At 42.5% G+C, this 20,208-nt stretch overlaps 2 protein-coding genes across 2 annotated transcripts; both read left to right on the top strand.

Annotated features, from left to right (window-relative positions):
* Positions 1-2,482: 2,482 nt before the first annotated feature.
* On the top strand, positions 2,483-3,946 carry LOC308379081 (ferredoxin-2, mitochondrial-like; the record flags this gene model as incomplete). The annotated part of the gene is given in 6 exon segments (XM_080856137.1): positions 2,483-2,511; positions 2,513-2,661; positions 2,825-2,873; positions 3,021-3,127; positions 3,297-3,384; positions 3,778-3,946. Coding segments are annotated over 6 exon segments (591 nt in total).
* A 7,093-nt stretch (positions 3,947-11,039) lies between these two features.
* Positions 11,040-12,014, top strand: foxd7 (forkhead box D7; the record flags this gene model as incomplete). The annotated part of the gene is made up of 1 exon (XM_080855803.1): positions 11,040-12,014. The coding sequence occupies one exon, from the start codon at positions 11,040-11,042 to the stop codon at positions 12,012-12,014; it is 975 nt and encodes a 324-aa protein (XP_080711929.1).
* Positions 12,015-20,208: the final 8,194 nt, after the last annotated feature.

The following is a 20,208-nucleotide window of genomic DNA, read 5'->3' as shown; positions in this document are numbered from 1 at the left end:
GAGAGGGGGGACAGAGAGGCAGAGAGAGAGATCGAGAGACAGAGAGAGAAAGAAAGAAAGAGAGAGAGACAGAGAGAAAGAGAGAGAAAGAGAGAGACAGAAAGAGAGCGAGACAGAGAGAGAGAGGCAGTTGCATGCTGCTATGTTGCCAAAGAGATAAGGCCTGACTGTCTCATCTGAAATCTCTCACCGCAAGACAAGCAGAGGTTAAGCAGGCATGAAACAGGCCGAACCATTCCAGTCACCCTCCATTACGTTCACACACACACACACACACACACACACACACACACACACACACACACACACACACACACACACACACACACACACACACACACACACACACACACACACACACACACACACACACACACACACACATATGCTGTCCAACAAAACATATACTGTATGAATGTGCTGAACACATCAATGGCCATTTAGGTAAGTCACACAGCTGGAAGAATGTACTGTGGAGGTACATGAAGAAGGAGACAGACTGGGCAAACTGGGCGATTGGATTCTGGACAACATTTCAGTCAGCAGTGTGCGCTGAAGGGCTCTGGAGAGAGATTGGTTGTGGTCCACTGACACATCTTCTACTTTAGATATTGACATAGTATTTAATACTCAAAACAGACTTCTCATATGCTTTCAAATGCAGAGCTTCCAGTCATTTCAAGGTCAGTTGACGCCCTTCTTGGGACTATTGAAATCTGCTGGAAGGCTAGGAAAACTCTTTCCCATGAAAAATAAACTGAATCAATTTGTGTCAAATAGGAGTATCCAAAAAAGGACATCCTTCCCTGTCAATTAATTATGCATTTCCACCCCAAATTGAACAAATTAGTGGACTCTGGCTGGCAGTGGTTACATTCGGTGTTTATTAAGACATGAGATGTGGACGCATGCTAACTTCTTTACATTGTCCAATATTACTCTCGGAGACGTTTGTCCGTTTGTCCCTTGAGGATTATAAGGATGCACGTCCAACACTTTTTCAGATCACTGTGGCGGAGCTGTCCCAGCTTTCAGTACAACACTGAGTAAGCGTAACAGGACAGCAGAAATGCCTCTCAGGAATCTGCCTAGATCCAGGAGGATGGCGGGAATGTCACAGTGTGGAATGCAAGACGGAGGTGCACTTGTCAGGTGTGAGTTGGGAATGTGCCGGCAGCCACAGCTGTGGACTGGGAGCAGGAGCAGTTGTCCAGGCCTGGACGGTTGGAGGCTGGTGCTCCTGTGGGATGACATGCACATGACCACATGACCCAGAGGTCACAACCCCACTCAGAGCTTCACCGTGTTCAGGTCTCAGTGCCCTCCCAAGAAGATGATGACAGTGCGGGTTTCCCGTGAAACTACATTAAACCCAGGGTTTTGTTCACACCAAGAAGTTAAGTACAATAGCCTAGTAGTTTTTTTTAAATACTACACAGGATTGAGAAAAAACAGCGCCAAAAAACACGGTTGGCTATAACCATAGATCCGCTTGGGCAAACCACACAAAAACAATTGCCTGTATGTTGTGCCGTGAGCATTCATTGAATATGCACTGACTGTCATTCATCATTCAGTCAAGTATGCTAAAATATCAATTAAGACAGAGATATGAAAGACAAATCCCTTCCAAGAGCTTTGAAGCTGTGGTCATTGTTCTCCCCATTGTCTTTTGAAAGAAGGAACATTTTTGTGTAAAACTGCATGTGGAAGGCATGTCCATGCTTGCAAATCCTGTACACTAACAGGGACAGCATATGAAAAATACTCCACCAGTGCCTTGGCTATTTTCGGGTGTAAGTTGATGACTCTCAGACACAGACGTTTTTTTATTTATTGATTATATATTTATTTGTTGAGAGCATGCACATCGTTCTATTCAAACTCAGTAACAAATAAAAAGTGGATTTATATATTTATTTGTAAAGAAATTTCAAGTTGGTACCGCCTTGGTTGGTAATTAAAGCGACATCGGTTCCAAATGGATGACCGTTCTACCATTAGCTTTACCTTTTTGAAACAGTCAAAAACCTGTAGTTGTTGATGGTAGATTACTCAGCGACGCAGCATTCGCTTCAATGGGGGAGCTCTCTGTTATCTGTTTACCTGCCAGACGGGGGGCTTAATTTGCCTGTTAACCTCTACCACATTATGGAGAGCAAACAGTTATTTGTGTACCAAAGCAATTCAATCCAATTCCATTTTATTTATATAGCGCCAAAACAATCCACTTGTCTTAAGGCGCTTTACAGAGCCCACAAACACAGCAGTATGAAGAAAATTCACTATTTCCCCACAGAGAACACAATTCCAAAGGCACCACTATCTACGCCCTGTATTACAGCCCCATCTACTGCTAGAAAATGGTACTGGATACAACTCAACTCCTTCGATGTGTAATAGCAGGAAAGTTTCTCAACTGAGTTGATCCTCTCAATTGCCGGTGTACTGTGATTGGGTCAATTCTAACAGGTGATCAGTCATGGCGCTGAAAGCAGTTACGGGATGCAAATAGGTCGATGTTAAGGTGTCGTTTTAATTCAGTTTACGGTCTCCGTGTGCCAATAATCAATATTTGCTGTAGTGTCTGTGTTACATCTCCACGGTCGACCAGAGCTGAAGTTTTCCATGTAACAAAAAGAGTGCTAACAACATCAAAATGTAAGTGGGAATGAAATGGTCTATGCCTTCAGTCTCCTCCGACTTTTTATTGCTTGCTTTGCTTCAAGTGTTGGATTTTACTAAGGATTGACTAGTCTCGTTTAGTTGCATAATAATTTTAGCCTACGCTAACTCATTACCCTAACATTTCCAAATCACCCAGTGCTGCGTCATGAAGTTCAGGATTTGGGTTCTCAAGATTCCGACGATATGTAGCCTAAGTTCTATACCATCACAACTACATAACTTTTCGTTTATTATTACTTCTATAGCAATTCTACTCTATTTTCTTGCATTTTGGCCACCAATTAACCTGTCCCACATTACATTTTATTTTGAACTGTTTTAATGAGTTTCAGGGTAGACGTCGTATATGTGGACCGGTCTGGGCAAATAATTCCGGTGAAGGCGAAAATCGGGGGAAATGCACTCTATCTCGCTCATAAACACGGCATCGAGCTGGAAGGTGAGCATATCGGATGCATACAGTGATTCACTGGAATGGTGGTGTAATCGATTTCCTACGATACTCTGCGTACACGCATGACACAGCGTTATGAACCAAACCATTTTACCGTCCAACATCCGCTTTAATCCTGTTTCTCCTGGTTAATCCGTTTGTCTCTCTTTCTCAGGTGCCTGTGAGGCGTCACTTGCTTGTTCCACTTGCCATGTGTATGTGAGCAAAGGCCACTTTGAGAAACTACCAACTCCAGACGAAAGGTGAGTTTGCCGGTGGAATTAAGAGCCAGTCCTCAGCACAGGGATTACACTAGGTTAAATCTGGTGCCCAATTAAGACTGTTTGAATTTTTAGCCAGGGATTAAACCCCTATTCATTTTATTTTAAAAGCTGGTGAGTATTCAGTTCACTAAGACAATGTTTTCTGGTTTAGAGCTGTTTCCTTGTTTTAAGATGCCTTTTAATGATGTTTTAAATAAATAAAGTGAAATGGTACATTCTTTGTAATCCACTTCTATTAGGTGATTCTAGCATGGGACCTCTTAGTTTTGATTCAGTATTCCAGTTGCAGTCAAAGGGCTTTGTAGTTCTGTTAGTAAATTGGTCCTGCTTATTTTACTGAACAGTGAGTGGAATTGTTGTTCGGGGACATAGGGAGGATGATATGCTGGACATGGCCCCGATGCTGCAGGAGAACTCCTGTCTTGGCTGCCAGATTGTTTTCACCCCTGAGCTGGATGGCATTGAGCTCACCTTACCCAAGGTCACGCGCAATTTCTATGTCGATGGTCATGTCCCCGCATATCTACATAGGTGTGTATAGAGGCCCATTTCCAGCAACTATCACTCCGGTGTTCTAATTGTACATTGTGTTTGCTAATCGCCTAAGAAGACTTAGGATGTCTAGAAAACCCTTGACAACCCTTGTTCAATTATGTTAGCACAGCTGAAAACTGTTTTGCGGGTGAGAGAAGCTATAAAACTGGCCTTCATTTGAGCTAGTTGAGTATCTGGAGCTTCAAATTTGTGGGTTCGGTTATACTCTCAAAATGGCTTGAAAAAGATAACTTTCATGTCAAACTCGCCAGTCTATTCTTGTTCTTAGAAATGAAGGCTATTCCATGTGAGAACTTGCGAAGAAACTGAACTTTTCCTACACCGGTGTGTACTACTTTCTTCAGAGAACAGCAGAAACGGGCTCTAACCAGAGTAGAAAGAGACGTGGGAGGCCCCGGTGCACAACTCTGACAGCTTTTTAAATGGTACCCGCAAAACGCCAGTGTCACCTTCTACAGTAAAGAGGCGACTCTGGGATGCTGGCCTTATAGGCAGAGTGGCAAAGAAAAAGCTATATCTAAGACAGGCCAATAAAAAGAAAATATTGATATGGGCAAAATGACACAGATATTGGACAGAGGAAGATTTGAAAAAAGTGTTCTGGACGAATTTAAAATTTGAGGTGTTTGGATCATACAGAAGAACATTTGTGAGACGCAGAACAGGTGAAAAGATGCTGGAAGAGTGCCTGACGCCATCTGTCAAGCATGGTGGAGGTAATGTGATGGTCTGGGGCTGCTTTGGTGCTGGTAAAGTGGGAGATTTTTACAAGGTAAAAAGGATTTTAAATAGGGAAGACCATCACTCCATTTTGCAACGCCATGCTATACCCTGTGGACAGTGCTTGATTGGAGCCAATTTCCTCCTACAGCTGACAATGACCCAAAGCGCACCTCCAAATTATGCAAGAACTACATAGGGAAGAAGCAGGCAGCTCGTATGCTGTCTGTAATGGAGTGGCCAGCGAATTCACCAGATCTCCACCCCATTGAGCTGTGGGAGCAGCTTGGTCGTATAGTACGCAAGAAGTGCCCATCAAGTCAATCCAACTTGTGGGAGGTGCGTGGGATGAAATTACTACAGATTACCTCAGCAAATTAACAGCTAGAATGCCAAAGGTCTCCAATGCTGTAATTGCTGCAAATGGAGCCTTTTTTGACAAAAGCAAAGTTTGAAGGACAAAATTAATATTTCAAATAAACCAATTAGCTATATGTTTGCATGTGTCATTGCATCAGGTCATATGTTAAGCATATACCATGTATTATAATACATAAAGACTTAAATCAAGAAATGCCTGATTCCTAAATGTTAGAAGAATCTATGGAAAGGTTGGCAGGTATTACCTTAAATGGTTTATTTAACCTTTTTGTTATAGTAAATCCCTTTTGCACTGAATGGAAATGTCTGTTGGAGAGCAGCCTGAAATTGTAAATGTTTAACCTTGTAAACATATCATTTTTTTTAAATGCTCTATATTTACTGTTAACTTAAAGTTTGTATTTCCTTGCATTAAAACAAATTGTTATAAATATTAACAAATTCATTTTTCTGTTTAAATCTTCATCACATGCAGTACCAAGGGCATTACTGTGTCAACCGCATGAAATACTTCATTTTGAAACGTCATCCCTCCACTATGGTCCTAACACAGTGTGCTGCAACAAAGCCCTGTATGTCTTTATTTTCATGGGAAGCATTTAGAGCTGAAGAGTGTTTTCTACTTTCATTTACGCACCTTGTTCAAGCTTGGTTTTAAAATGCTTCTTGGGTGACATAATCTCAAGTGCACAACTCTAACTACAAGTGTAAACGACCAGTCGACCACCAAGACACAATGTGATCTTGCCAAGATGGTCTATGACGCATTGACCACATATCTTTGTAGTGTAAACGCTAATGAGTCCTGATGCATCCCCAACAAAGCTGAATGCAGTACCAAAACGTTGGCAGAAACTGAGTCTGAAGACAAGTGGTCAGCTTGACATCTTGCAAGCTAGACACAAGTGTAGACAGCCATGCGTCTCTGCTGTCCACTTGTAAACCCAAGTGCAAACAGGACCTTAATGTTACACAGTACTTTAATCCACACCTTCAGTGTCTCCAGTGTGATAGCTGGTGTGATTGCAATCACAGTGGAGATGGTCATGAAGCAATCTCCGGTTGTGAATTTATGATGGCTAAAGCCTGCCCTCTTGTGGCCACTCAAAGTAAAATACAAGAATGAATAAATAAAGTGAAGTCATACTCTTACCAGCTGGGGACCAACCTGCACCAAAATATGTGTGGTGAAAGCTGGTGAAATTTAAATTCCTGTTTTTACTGTGGAATTTTAGCACTGGTTAATCAAAAGTAGTATAAGTCCTTAGGCTTTGTTCACACATTGCTTTGTACTTACTTCATTTGAAAATAGACTGTACATAATTATTAGTCCATGTTCTAATGCAATAGCATCTCCAAGAGTATTTTCCAGCTGAACCATATTAACTTTATTATTTACCTAGTGTAAACATTTTCAGGTGACTTTCTGGTAATTGCTTTATTATGAGAGTGTGTGGCATAAAGTGAGAAACTCATCAAATTACTGAAAAAGAGACCTAACAGATGATGAAAAGGCAAAAATAGTTAACTGGCTTTCAGGGGATGGCAAATTGATTGAAATTGCAAAGATGTTGAGTCATGATCACCGCACATTAAGAGATTTGTGGTTGCGAGTCCACAGGGAAGCCAAAAATGCGTTTAGAAGAAAATAAATCAATTAACCACAAGACGAAGTTTTCCAGGAATCTGCAGGACTGCAACCTTCCTAGAGTGATTCTTATCGAAAGACTTCTGTATAGGCTGCCCTCGTTTCCTCGCTCATAGGTCCTCTGTCCTTACTCCTCATTCTTCGACTCTTCTTTCAGCAAGTAGAGAAATGAGACATCTTTAATTTCCTCATTTTTTTCAAACACAAGGTACACAGTGCAGTGAAACACAAGGTACACAGTGCAGTGAAACACAAGGTACACAGTGCAGTGAAACACAAGGTACACAGTGCAGTGAAACACAAGGTACACGATGCAGTGAAACACAAGGTACACAGTGCAGTGAAACACAAGGTACACGATGCAGTGAAACACAAGGTACACAGTGCAGTGAAACACACAGTGCAGTGAAACACAAGGTACACAGTGCAGTTAAACACAAACAAAATAGTCAAGAATGGGCAGAACATGGAGAGATTTCTCTGAGGGTTTTGTGGACGGATGACATGAGCAACACGGAATGGACATTTTAATGGTGGGCCTGTGGCTGGATTGGACCTGATGGGTTGGCCTGTGGCTGGATTGCTGATCAACATCGCACACCAGTTTGACTGAAGCACAGCCAGGTGGGGGACCACTGCTTGAGGAAGATTCCCTTTAAAAAAACTACTGTCAGTGTTTGGAGGCCACCTTCCTCAAGCAGTGGTACCAGAACAAGCCAGCATCATTCAAAAGGTCCATGACACTGATGCAAGACATTGCTCCATCCCTGCATCTAAGGACACCAGAGAGGGGCTAGCCAGCATAGGCTCCAAATATGGTGAAATGATGCAGCCTGTGGGCATCTCTCACTGACAGAATTGACAGAATCCGTGGATGTGAGACTAATACAAGTGTTGGAAAAAAGGTGGCTGTATTGGCAAATATATTTCCAAGAGTAAACTTTTTTTTGTTAGCTGTTAATCTACTGAATTCATTGCTTTATTTCATAATTATAACATATAATGTGAAAATGCTTTTTTGTTGTTGTTTTTTTATGAAATGAATAGAAAAAAAAATGTTTTCCCAATTGCATAATAACTTACCTTTTGGAATTGTCCATTGTAACATAAATATTTTTATATAAAGGTTTTCTTTATATAGCATTTCCTGCTTTTTACTTTTCCTGTAAGGAATTAATTGGGATCACTTACAATGTGATTATTTTAAGAATCTGCAAAAAATGAATGTGAATAATGATTATGTACGCAGTGTGGACTTTATCTTGAATAGTGTGGCCACTCTTCATGTCACAGAAACAATTAGGCTTCCCTCTGTTTTGTTGATATAAATTGTTGAGTGGTTAAAGATCCTGTCTGTCCGTTTGCTGTATTAACATAAATATGTATATTATTACTGTGTTGTATTTATATATATATTTATTTATTATTTATATATAGATAGATATTAAATATCTAATATAGAAAAACAACCCCAAAGTGATTTCCTATGGTTAGTGAGTGTGTTGAGACTTTGCATAATTCAAAATGAAATAGTTACTTATATATCCTTTAAAGTATGCGCCACAAGATGGCATAAGCGAAGGAAAGCCTTTCATCCAAGAGCACATTTCTTAAACTTCTGGGGAACCGTAGCCTGGGTGGTCAGTGTGGTCCAGGGCAGTTTACAGTGTCTGCAGTCAGAAATGGTGTGTTTTTTTTAGACATGAGAGCGAGCCGGTCGCCTGTGCTTCTGCGGATGGCCCGCTGGCATCTTGTAAATGCTGGTGGTGCCATGCAAATATTGTATGAAATTTCTGACCACAGTCGATAAATATTGTGGAGAGAAAGCACACTGAAAATGCTGCTGGTGTGCTATTGGCTGACCATATTGTCTTCTAAAACAATAGCTGTGGGCTGCATAGGATGAGGCTCAAGAGCGTGATGGGAAAACAGATGTCTTCTATATCCACTTTCATTTGGAAAGGCTGCATGATTTCACAGCATGTTTGCATGATTTCACAGCATGTTTGCATGATTTCACAGCATGTTTGTTTTTGCAAGTAGACCTGTTATACCATATCCTGAAAGCAATAACCGTTATATCCTGAAAGCGAAACACTTGTATCCCGAAAGCAAAATACCTTTACCAAAACAATGTTTTTTTCTGCTGAAAAAGGTAAAAGGAAATATATTTTGTCAATGCATCCTACATTTTAGATATCAATTAGACAATAGTGTGTATCCATCCATCTACGTACATTTGGTTTAGCCACCGGAAGGCATTTTCACAACTGGACTGACACCAGGATTATTAAACCAAAAGTGCGAAATTGCATTTGAGTTACTGTTTTAGGATAGAACTCTGTTCTTGGACGTCAGGTCTCAACGAAATAATTGTTCGCACGTTTGGGTTTAAGTTTAGGATTTTCTTTCCCTCACAACGACCACATAACAGCACCATATCTATGGAAATTTGGCTCATCGAAATTCTATTATTATCCCTTTTCTTTGTTATTGAAACCACACACAAGGCGTTTGTCCGCCACGCTGTTAGGCCTGTTCCCAATCTGAAGACATGCGTGATAGATTTGGGAAATCATCTGCAGATTTTGTTGGGGGTACGGTGGCCCACCCACGCCCGCTGCATCGCCGTTGCCCTCTGGTATCAATACGATTAGAAGCAGGATATGTGGGAATCCCACCAAAAAGCGCTCCATCATTAAAAACAAACAGCCTTAGCCCCCTTCACAATAAAAACTCAACCTCGTCCCGCACGTCTTTCATCTTTAAAAGGGAACTGAAACCTTTTAACCTTCGTCTGTACTGAAGTTATGTAATATGCATTTATGTTATCTGTCTAAGATTATTATTGAGCCTTTTCTTTTGGTGCAAAAGACAAAGGCGATGGGAAACACACTTCTAGGATATTAAATAATTGTTCGACGGTGTTTACGAAAGGCTAAACAATTAATATGACTTTTTTCCACCACATAAAGTACTTAAATTAATCCTGTATTTGAGTTAAATATGTTTATGTTTCCGTACATCGTTTAATATAGAGCACCTGCTATTCATAGAGGATTTTTGATATGCAAAAGGTCATAGGTTATATCAATGTTGTAAGTGTGATATACAACACGTAGTGTGCGACAAAATTGTTTTGCTGTAATTTTAGGTTCAGAATATCTTAGTATCCGTTCCGGCATTGTAGCCTGCTTTTGCTTAAGGCTATAATAATAATTATAAATAAATATTATAAATAATAATAATAGATGAATGCGCATCGCTTTTTGTCTGCGCCTTTGATCAAATATATGGTAGGCCATGGTATAATAATTACAATATATTTTGAAGAAACGAAATTCCAGGGAGAGTTTAGTTTGCTTAATTGGATTAGTGCATCACTTCTGGCAGGGTAGTGATCAAATTATATGATATGAGAACTAGCCTTGAGTCGAGTGTGTGCAGTCTGTGCACATGAGGTGGTTTAACTCGGAACGTTTTTTTTTTTGGCTTGTTCCAAGCAAACGTTTTTTTCTTTTTCTTGTCCCAGCAAAGAATAACCCTTAAAATGTTACGCAGTACATTTCGACTAAGAGTCCTTTATAATCTTATATGGCTATAACATGTTACCCAATGTGACCCAATATCGCACTATGGAGACAAGATGAAGTTGTCGTAGTTCATAAGCAATCATTTAAAGTAATCTAATTTATTTATTGAATTTTGAAAATAAAAGAAGGCTTATTGTGGTTATTATACAATTATATGAGTATTTTCGTGTACTGCGGCAACATTTGGATACTTTTATTCAGAGGCCAAAAGTTACTTTGTATAATTGTATTATTTACACGTATTCTGTATTATTAAAAAGTATTTTGCGATGAGTCGAGGGACTTAAACAAACCTAATGCGACAGCATTCATTTTGGATCAACAGAGGATTCCGGTGGTGCTTTGATGCCTCCTGCCCTGTTTTCATTGGAGAGGAGTTGTTCCGAAAGAGATCCATCGTGACATCACTGATGATCCAAGAGGAAATCCAGTGCAGTTGAGAAAGATGCAGGACATCGGTTCGCCTTACCGCTACGCGTTTCTCCTCGGATGTAACCAAAAGAGAAGTGGTTCGATTGCTGTGAATGTCAAGGAGAGGACAAAAGGTTGTTGATTCTTCAATCCTGGTTACTGTTGTGATGATTCTTGGACAGTGAGCAGTTTGTCAAGTGTATTACGGGTGAGCTTTTTGTGAATGTAAAGTTTACCTCCTGCTGCGCGAGCAGCAGTTTCGTTGAAGCCGTCTCCATTCTCTCACCTGTCGAGGCAGGTGGAATATTGCTGGGTCTTGGATTACTATGACCTTGGATGCAGTACCAATGGAGGATATTGACATCGACGTAGTAGGAGAGGGCAGTAAAAGTGCTGAAGAAGATCTGAAGGCGTCCGTCTCTTTGGACACGAGGGTTGCATCCGAGTATGGGTCGGCCACGCCAACTTTGCCTGCTGAACAACGTGATGAGGAAGGTGCCTCCAACAACTTATCACCGGGATGCCCCCCAGTGTCGAACAAAAACCCACTGGTGAAGCCCCCATACTCATACATCGCCCTGATAACCATGTCCATTCTTCAGAGTCCGAAGAAGCGTCTCACCCTGAGCGAGATCTGCGACTTCATCAGCCAACGCTTCCCTTACTACCGAGAGAAGTTTCCGGCATGGCAAAACTCCATCCGACACAACCTCTCGCTAAATGACTGCTTCATCAAAATGCCCCGAGAACCAGGCAATCCTGGGAAAGGGAATTACTGGACCATGGACCCTGACTCCTCCGACATGTTTGAGAACGGAAGCTTTTTGCGGAGAAGGAAAAGGTTTAAGAGACAACACTTTAGGTTTGGGATTCTCAAAGAACAAGCGCTCGAAGGAACTGGCTTTCCACATTTTCCCTACGGGAGATACGGCTTTGGTTCGGCTTGTCTACAGCTCCCACGTCTAGACGTCTATCCTCTTCGCTTCCATCAACACGCACACCCGACCTGTGCGCCCCCAATCCCACCTGCCAGCAGCATCTTGCCCTCGCTGTCGACGCTCATCTCCCGGAACGCGTTCGCTGCTAAAGCCTCTGCGGAGTCTCCTGGGATGGCCATGGAGTGCTTTAACCCGGCTCGACCTAACGCCCACTATTCTGCACTTTCCCTCGATTCTCCATTCGTGTCCTCTGCAATGTTCCAGCACAGTACATTCCCTAATTTTCTAAATCTACAATACGAGTACGAGAAACTCCAAACTTTGCGCTCGGACCTAACGAATAAGCACATTGTCAGCAACTAGGCCTGGTGGCTTTTTAGGGGCTGCAGTGACCTATTGATAAACTGTATCCTAATGATTTAACTCTCAGGTACTGTTTTCCTCTCCTGTTATTGAAGAAATATCCACTCGTCTTTATTTCTGTCATGCTATTGATTGTGAGTGTGTCTGTTGCCCAGTCTTTATCTTGAATAATTCGAATCACGAGTTTTCTTCAAGGTTTGGAAATAAATAAATACAATATTTAAGATACATTATTTTATTGATTTATTTTTTTCATGTTTAACAAAGGTCTGAATCATTAATCGGCACACCGGGTTTAAATGGCATTAGCAAATATAGCACATTAGTTAAGCATTAATTTATTCGGAAACAATTCCCTAACGTTTCGTCTTAATTTGTTTTGGTCCTAACACTTTTGGCAAATATGCTAGACATAGGCCTAATATATTTTTTGTTGACATTATTGCGCAAACTGTTGTCTATTAATTGACAATTAAAGCATGTATTTTTTTATTTATTTATTGTAAATGGTTTAGTTGCTTTGAAAAATGAGTAGCCTAAGACTCACTGTTGGAAATAGATGCCATGAGATGCTCTGGCCTTGATGCTGTTTGTCAAGACGGGGCATATGCTGGTTATCAGAAATATTGTGTTCTTTCAGATCCCACTGATCACGTGTTGTGTCAATATTTAACCTTAACGTTACCATCATTTTAAAGGCAGTTTTAGGCATTTAAACAGGATGGCAACACATTGGCGAATCATTTGATTGCATCGCTGACTTATAGAGACAAAACTCTTTCTTCACCAAAGATGTTTTAATATTAAAGTTATAATTAGGCCTATATATAAAACTGTTGCCTCAAAAATATATGAAAATCTATTCATCGTGGCATACTAGAATTTTGTCAGAGGCTACTAAAGAACCGTGTCCCACAGATGAACGTCATCCACAAAATGAACAACGACAGACTTTTACTTCTTAGATATTTGCCACAGAACACGCATTATGAATGAATGATCATCCTATGATTGGACCTAACGGTCTTACCAGCTGTACACAGGCTTCAGATAGCAGGCGAGTATTACCACATCCATTACTTTCTAGGATAATTGCCTGATTTTGCACGCTCAGGCCACACACAGCCTAAGGCCGTAAAGGAAAATACGCATAGCACATTCGATGTCACATTCGTCACTCACTGTATGGGAATTAAGTAATGTCAGAACTCATAGTTGACATCTGCTTCCAATTTGAGGAAATTCTTTTTGGCACACTCTGGCACAAAACTGGCACACAATTCCATATTTTCACATCGAGAACAATGTGGTATAATTTAACAACAATCCCACCCTACCCTTGAAATGAGCCTTGCGATTTTTACCTGTTCAGAAAGACGTCACCACGCAGTGAAAATTACACCCAGGACCTAGTGTAAAAAAGTAGTCAGAGAAAATCAAACTAATAGGTTTATTTCAAACAGATTCATTTGAATATTTTACTAAATACACGTATTCTTCAGGTCATCGCCATCATGGACCTCAACCATCATGAAGGATAACAACAGCTCCTATTCATATCATACATGCTTTACTGATAAATATCTTTTTACCGCACACATACAATGTGATGGCAATGATTTCATTATTTGTAATGTTGAGATACAATTCCTTGCTCATAATTATGGTTCGGTAACATGAAGCCCTTTTTATGTTGTTGATTAGCATCATTAATGCGTTTTTATTAACTATCTCTCTTACATAGTTTGAGGGAGCAGATGAATGTGGCATAACAAATCTATTCATTGCACTTGAAGTTAAGGCAATGTGTTTTGGCATAAAATTAAAAAAAAGATTAGTAGCAGGTGGTGAACTACTTTAACTGCACATGAAGGGATGGAGTGTGTATTTTTATATAGTTGTATTCAGAACAGGATCTCAGAATAGGACCACAAAGTCTACATAGAGCCAATAGACTATAGCTGTCTGTTTATTTCTTCAGATGAAGTGGGTGGACTCATTCTCTCCATTTACTTATCCATTTAAAATAACACTCCCCTTAATAATTATAGTTCAGATTTTGTCACAGATGTTTTTACAAAAACATTTCATTCATTTTTCACTGTGTGTTCATTAAACATAATGTAATGGACCAAGGTGGAGCTGTCTTCCACAGACACACACACACACACACACACACACACACACACACACACACACACACACACACACACACACACACACACACACACACACACACACACACACACACACTCACATTTGAAAGCCTTGTTGTCTTTCACACATGTGTAGTGTGACTGTAGTAGACTAACTGCTACAAGTCACAGTCAACATGGCATTCAGGAAAAGAAACTTATTCAGGAAACAGATTTACAGAAATGTAAAACAAAGCAGAGCTTGACTGACAGGACCGAACAAGTTCTTGCACCTGACTAAATAGGGGCACAAAAAAAATCATGTGTGAGCATGGATATGTGTCTGTTTATTTATATGACTCTATGTGTCGGGTTTTTGTGTGCACGCGCGCCTCTGTGTGCACGTGTGTGAGGGAGAAATTGTTTATCAAATGACCTTCATTTCCCTGCCTCTCTTTCCAAAGTGTTTATGCGCTTTCAAGTGTGCCCTCACCATTTCTCCCCATCTGCAGTTACATTTCTTCCGCATTACTGATGCTTTAATGCTACAAAAAGGCAATCCACAAATGCTCTGAAGTAGTAATTTGTGTCATTAATTTACAAATTATACTTTTTGAAAAAATATTTATAAATGGTGGTTTGGGAGGTTCATGATTCCTTATAAAATGTGTCGCTTCTATGTGTGCGGAGGATTAACCAACACATTACTAACAAAGCAGTAGGACTGGATTGCAAATTGAAAACGTCACCACGTAGCCCTGCTCTCTACGGTCAATCAGTGTCACATTAAGCGTATTAACTGCCCTATGGAGCTGATGACTAAATGTGCCTGTGACACCGTTCAGCTGGCGCGTAGGGTGTGTGGTTATGCACGGTTCATTTGTTACGAGTTATCATAATTCACATTTTCCTGCTCAGGATGTGGGGAGCCTTCCCCCCGTGGTGTCTTATAGGGGATGATGCTTTAAAATGCAGTCCTCTCATTGCCCGATGGGAGATCCCCTGACTCTCTCTCTCTCTTCCTCTCTCTCTCTCTCTCTCTCTCTCTCTCTCTCTGTCTCCCATTGCTTCTGAAGCCAAGCTAAACAGGAGGTAAGCGGCACACACGTTCCACACACACTCCATCTCCACAGGTGCCCCGGTGAGCACTGGGATGTCTTCCCAACCGCAGAGAGTGGGAGGTGGTGAGGCCTGTGGGAGGTGCTCACTCACTGGACCAGTGTCTTGTGGCGGGGAATAAAACACCTCGGGGTAAACTACATGACTCGCTGAAACAAACCGCCCATCCCAACCCCCACCCCCCACTTCAGAAGGTCAAGTGCCTTTGTAGGTCCTCCCAGAGCGTCCTCTTTGACGAGAGGAGCAGCAGCAGCCAGCAGCCATGCTGCGGTGGTTTGAAAAGCACAGCCGCTGCTGGTGTTTTAAATGGCTCCAGTGTTGGATTTAGACGTGCCTGACCAACAAAGCGCAGGCAATGACAGAGTGATCTACACTGGGAGTGATGCGGAATGAGAGGGAGGAGGCAGAGGAGGTGGCACACTACGGCGGCTCCCGCTGCGGCCCGTTTGATCAGTAAAGAAAGTTCTCACCCTACTCAGAAACAGAGGCCACACACACACACACGCAGACACACACACTTACATATGGATGTACATGTATGTATGTGCTCAGATACACACACAAACAGATACACACACACACACACACACACACACACACACACACACACACACACACACACACACACACACACACACACACACACAGAAACATGAACATAATCACATACATGATCAGGAAAAAAAACATGCTGTACAGTGAACAAAAGATTTAGTCTCAGCTAAGGGGTCATAATAACTACATAGGCACACACCTCTACATATGCCGACATTAACACATATCATCCTCCCTCTCCCAACACACACACACACACACACACACACACACCGGGCCTGCTTGCTTTTATGCTTTTCCTGGCAGGGAAGGTCTCTCTTTTTGCCTCCTGCACCACCCCCCACTCAGTATTTTACAGTTATTCAATTCTAAATCTTTTCTCCCCCTTTGCCTTCAACGGCTCCACGTTTGGCCCTGCCAGACCCAGTAAAAGTGGGGGAGGCTGGGGGGACCACAGAGCTCTGCTCCCCGGTCTCGTGCCCGGGAATTTATGTGCAGGGCCGCAATGGAGCGCAACGCCGTGGCGTGTTTTTGGAAAAGGGGACCCCGTCCCCCCCGTTCCCCACTTAGTGCCAGCAGATGACAGTGACATATAGCAGGAAAGCCACCCAGAAGGGTGGAATGAGCTCACACCTCAGACATGCTCCCGCTGAAAGAAGAGGAGGGCCGGAGAGAGGGATGGAGAGAGTGAGAGAGGAGAGAAAGTGAAAGCAAAGAAAGAAGGGTCTGAATAGGCTGGGAATGGTCAAAGATGTCCATGTGACCAGAGGGACTCACCAAGTACTGAACTGAAGCCTCTTGAAGAGATCCAAGTCCTCACCCCTTTAAGCACTGTTGCTAACGAATCTGTCATGGAAAAACAAGTGTCTCCAAAAATCCATTGGCCAGGTGGCATCATGGATTCAATCAAGGCCATTTCAACATCTGTGTGACAAAGCGTTCTTTCCAGCACCATTCCCATGCCCAGTGTGCCCCAGTTGGAGGGCGTGTGCTTGTGACCCCACCAACCCCCCTTCATGCGCCCTGCAGTTTCTGCACAGCTGCTGCCCTCATGCCCCCAAACGGTGCCCATCAGTCGCTCCCCCTTTGTTTTGCACAGGCTTAATAGGTGGGTGGAGGGGGCGCCCTCCAACGATGGCGTGGGTGCCCTTTGCCACATGCTCGTGCTGGTGCCTACCATGAGCGAGAGTTAGGCCACATAGCATCCGCTGGGCTGGAACCAAATATTACCAAAGTATGGCATTACAGCATTTGGTCTGGTGACCAGAAAATGCTCTTGGTCTTGAAATACTACGGCAGGCCTGATCAAAGGGGAGGGTTACCGGGGGGGTGGAGGGTGACATCACCTCCAAGCTGCTCCTTTAACCACACGTTGAGTATAAACAAAAGACTACAAAGCAGATAAAAGAGTTGTGTCGTCTAACCGAAAAAGGAAGCAGGAAACTCAATTAACATGGGGGCAGACGTGTCAGAGCTGGGCCACATTAGACCTCTGAACCTCGGTGATTGGCGCCGCACTGGTGGAGCCTAATGAGTTTCTTTCTCTCTCTCTTTTTCTTTTCTCTCTCTCTCTCTCTCTCTCTCTCTCTCTCTTTCTCTCCCTGCTCTTTCATTCTTTCATTCTTTGCTCACCAAGTCAGAGTTTTTTCTCCAAACAAGGGTGTAGGATCAAAGATCCCTCTCTGCCACTGGGCATTGCCATGGCAACTCTGTGAGGTTTGGAAACTGGTGCGCACAAAGTGGGAAAACATTCAGTGTCTCAACTCTCTCGTTCCCCCTTTTCTAAATATCCCTCTCCTGCACTTTTCCTTCCTCCCTCTCTTTCCCTTCTCTCTCTGGGCTTTGCTCTCGCTCTCTCTGGGAATTCTGCAACAGCATTTAACAACTTGGACTCGTTTATTTGAAAAGGAGAACTGGAAGAATTGGCTCAATCGGCAGAGGATTAAAAACAAAAAAGCAATCCAAGTCTCATGCTATGCATTTAGGAGTAGAGGGAGTAAGAGAGAGGACATGTACGCCGCCTCTAATACCACACTAAAGAACCCGACTTCAAAGAAGTGAAGTTCACTCTCCCTTTACGTGAGCCCACCTCTTGAGCTCTGCTCAGTCCTGAAAACACGCCGAGAACACACAAGCTCACTGCTTGGTTCTGTAGGAGCTTCTGTTTCTGAGCTTGGTCTGCAAACCTTAAAGTGTATACCCTAGTTGTGTCTTCACTCCAGTGCCAGGAGGGTCTGTTACACTGCCACTAAATTAATTGATAACTGTGAAAAAAATGGGAGAGGCAATTGTGGAAGCACTGCACCGCCACCCAAACTGTTAGCAAGCTGTCGGTCCTGCACCAGCTGCCTTGGTGGTCCCCGATGTAAACTATATTTTCCCCTCTCCTTTCTCTTTCCCATTTTTTTTATAGCAAACAGAAAATTGTTCCTAATTCGCTGTTGCTAGAGGGGGGTAATTTGCGGCTTTTGGCAGAGTGTCGCAAGCCTCAAATTTGAAAAAGCTGCTTGTGGGGAAGTTGTCTTTCTTTTTTTCCCCCCTTTTGAAAGGCTCTGTATAAGCTAAAGTGGAGGGACTAAATCCAATCACATCAGGAAATCAACAGGGAACACAAAAGAATTAGGACAGCTAACGCAAGGCTAACGCACAGCTAACGCACAGTCATTCACTGTGGACTTTGCATTGGGGGGACTCAGCAATGGGAAGCAGGAAATCTTCTGCTGTTCTTCTGGTGACCTCCAAAGCTCCTGTGGTTGTTTTACTTCATCCAGCCATGTGTTATGGATGTGACAGACCCCAAGGAGTACATTGTAAAGCTGTGCTTTTAATATGTGGATGGAAACTGCACGACTGGAAGTCTATGAGGGGAACTGATATTGTAAATCAGAAAACCCTCTGACACATAGGACACTAATATCCAGTATCCATTACCAATGATGGAAATGTACTGAACGTCAGAATTAATTTGCACTCAGTCAGAGCTTAAGGCCATGAAAATACATTAAAGCAGTAGTAACAAACTACATTTGGAAGTGTACATCTTTGTGTGTACATGCTGTACTTGATTGTGTGTATCTGTGAGAGAGAGAGACAGTGTGTGTGTGTGTGTGTGTGTAGATCTGAGTTTATTTGCCTGCATGTTCATGTCTGCTTTGTGATGTTTGTTTTGTGTGTGTGTGCGTGTGTATATGTATGTGGTTGTGTAGCATACCAGACTTAAGCTTGAGGGCTTGGTTGTGTAACATGTCCACTGCAGTCTGCGCTCAGCGGTTGGGGGTTCTTAGTCATTTTGATTAACGGGGTCTTCCCCTCTGTCTCACCTCACCCCCTCCTGCCACCAATTCTACATGACCTCAGTGCACACACACACACAAACACACACACACACACACACACACACACACACACTTGAACACACACACTTGAACACACACACACACACACACACACACACACACACACACACACACACACACTTGAACACACACACACACACACACACACACACACACACACACACACACACACACACACACAAATACACACACATACACACTATACCCAGAGAGAAGGTTTTTGATGGATTCTGATGCAAACGGCAACACTTATAGAAGGACCAGGGAAATTAAGTCAAGGATTTGAAGTTTATTTCAGCGAACAGCCTGCAGCGAGCCACCTCAAGCATGAAAAAGTGACTGTCTGACAGCTGAAAGGAAATTTCTGTATTAGCAGGGGAATAATTTGGGCATGAGAGTTTTCTGGGGGTTAATAAAGCGCTTCAATTTTCACAGGTGGAACAAACCGAAAAACAGCAGTAGTTCAGGTCTCTCAAGTTTTTTTTGTTTGTTTTAAATCCAGGCCGGTTTTCCACTTCCACAACAGTACGTCATTACTTTGAATGTTCAAACACTTAAGAAAGCATTTACAGGGCCGGGCTTGGGGGCGAGAAAAAAAGAGAAAAAAAAGACTTAGTGCTGTGCAAAGTTGTGTATGAACCCTGCATCACTCACAAGGATTGTAAAACCTGCCCTTGCAGAGCAAAACACAGTCAATAAATAAAACTGCGCTTGTTGGATGTCTGGAAGTGCTTGAGAAAGCAAGGGCCATGGCGGACCACGGTGCGCTGAAATTAGCAGCATTTTTAGCATGGAACGTGTCTACACCGCACTCAAGTCCCTTAAATGTTATTGTGTGCCACCGAGTAATGACAAAGGATATGCTGCAGCAAGAGCCCTGAGTCTGCTCTACCGTGTGGGGTGAAACAGTTGTCATAGAGACCATGACCATTTCCAGTGGGTTAACTACGTTTTCCTAGTTCCAAATCTCAGTGTTCCAGATGTCAGTGTCCATGTGAGTGATGAGGGGTCTGGGGGAACTGTGGGAGG

Source organism: Sprattus sprattus (genome assembly GCF_963457725.1).
Source record: "Sprattus sprattus genome assembly, chromosome: 18".
NCBI classification, from domain to species: Eukaryota; Metazoa; Chordata; class Actinopteri; order Clupeiformes; family Clupeidae; genus Sprattus; species Sprattus sprattus.
Note: the sequence above shows the minus strand (reverse complement) of the source record. Positions and strands in the feature narration are given on the sequence as shown.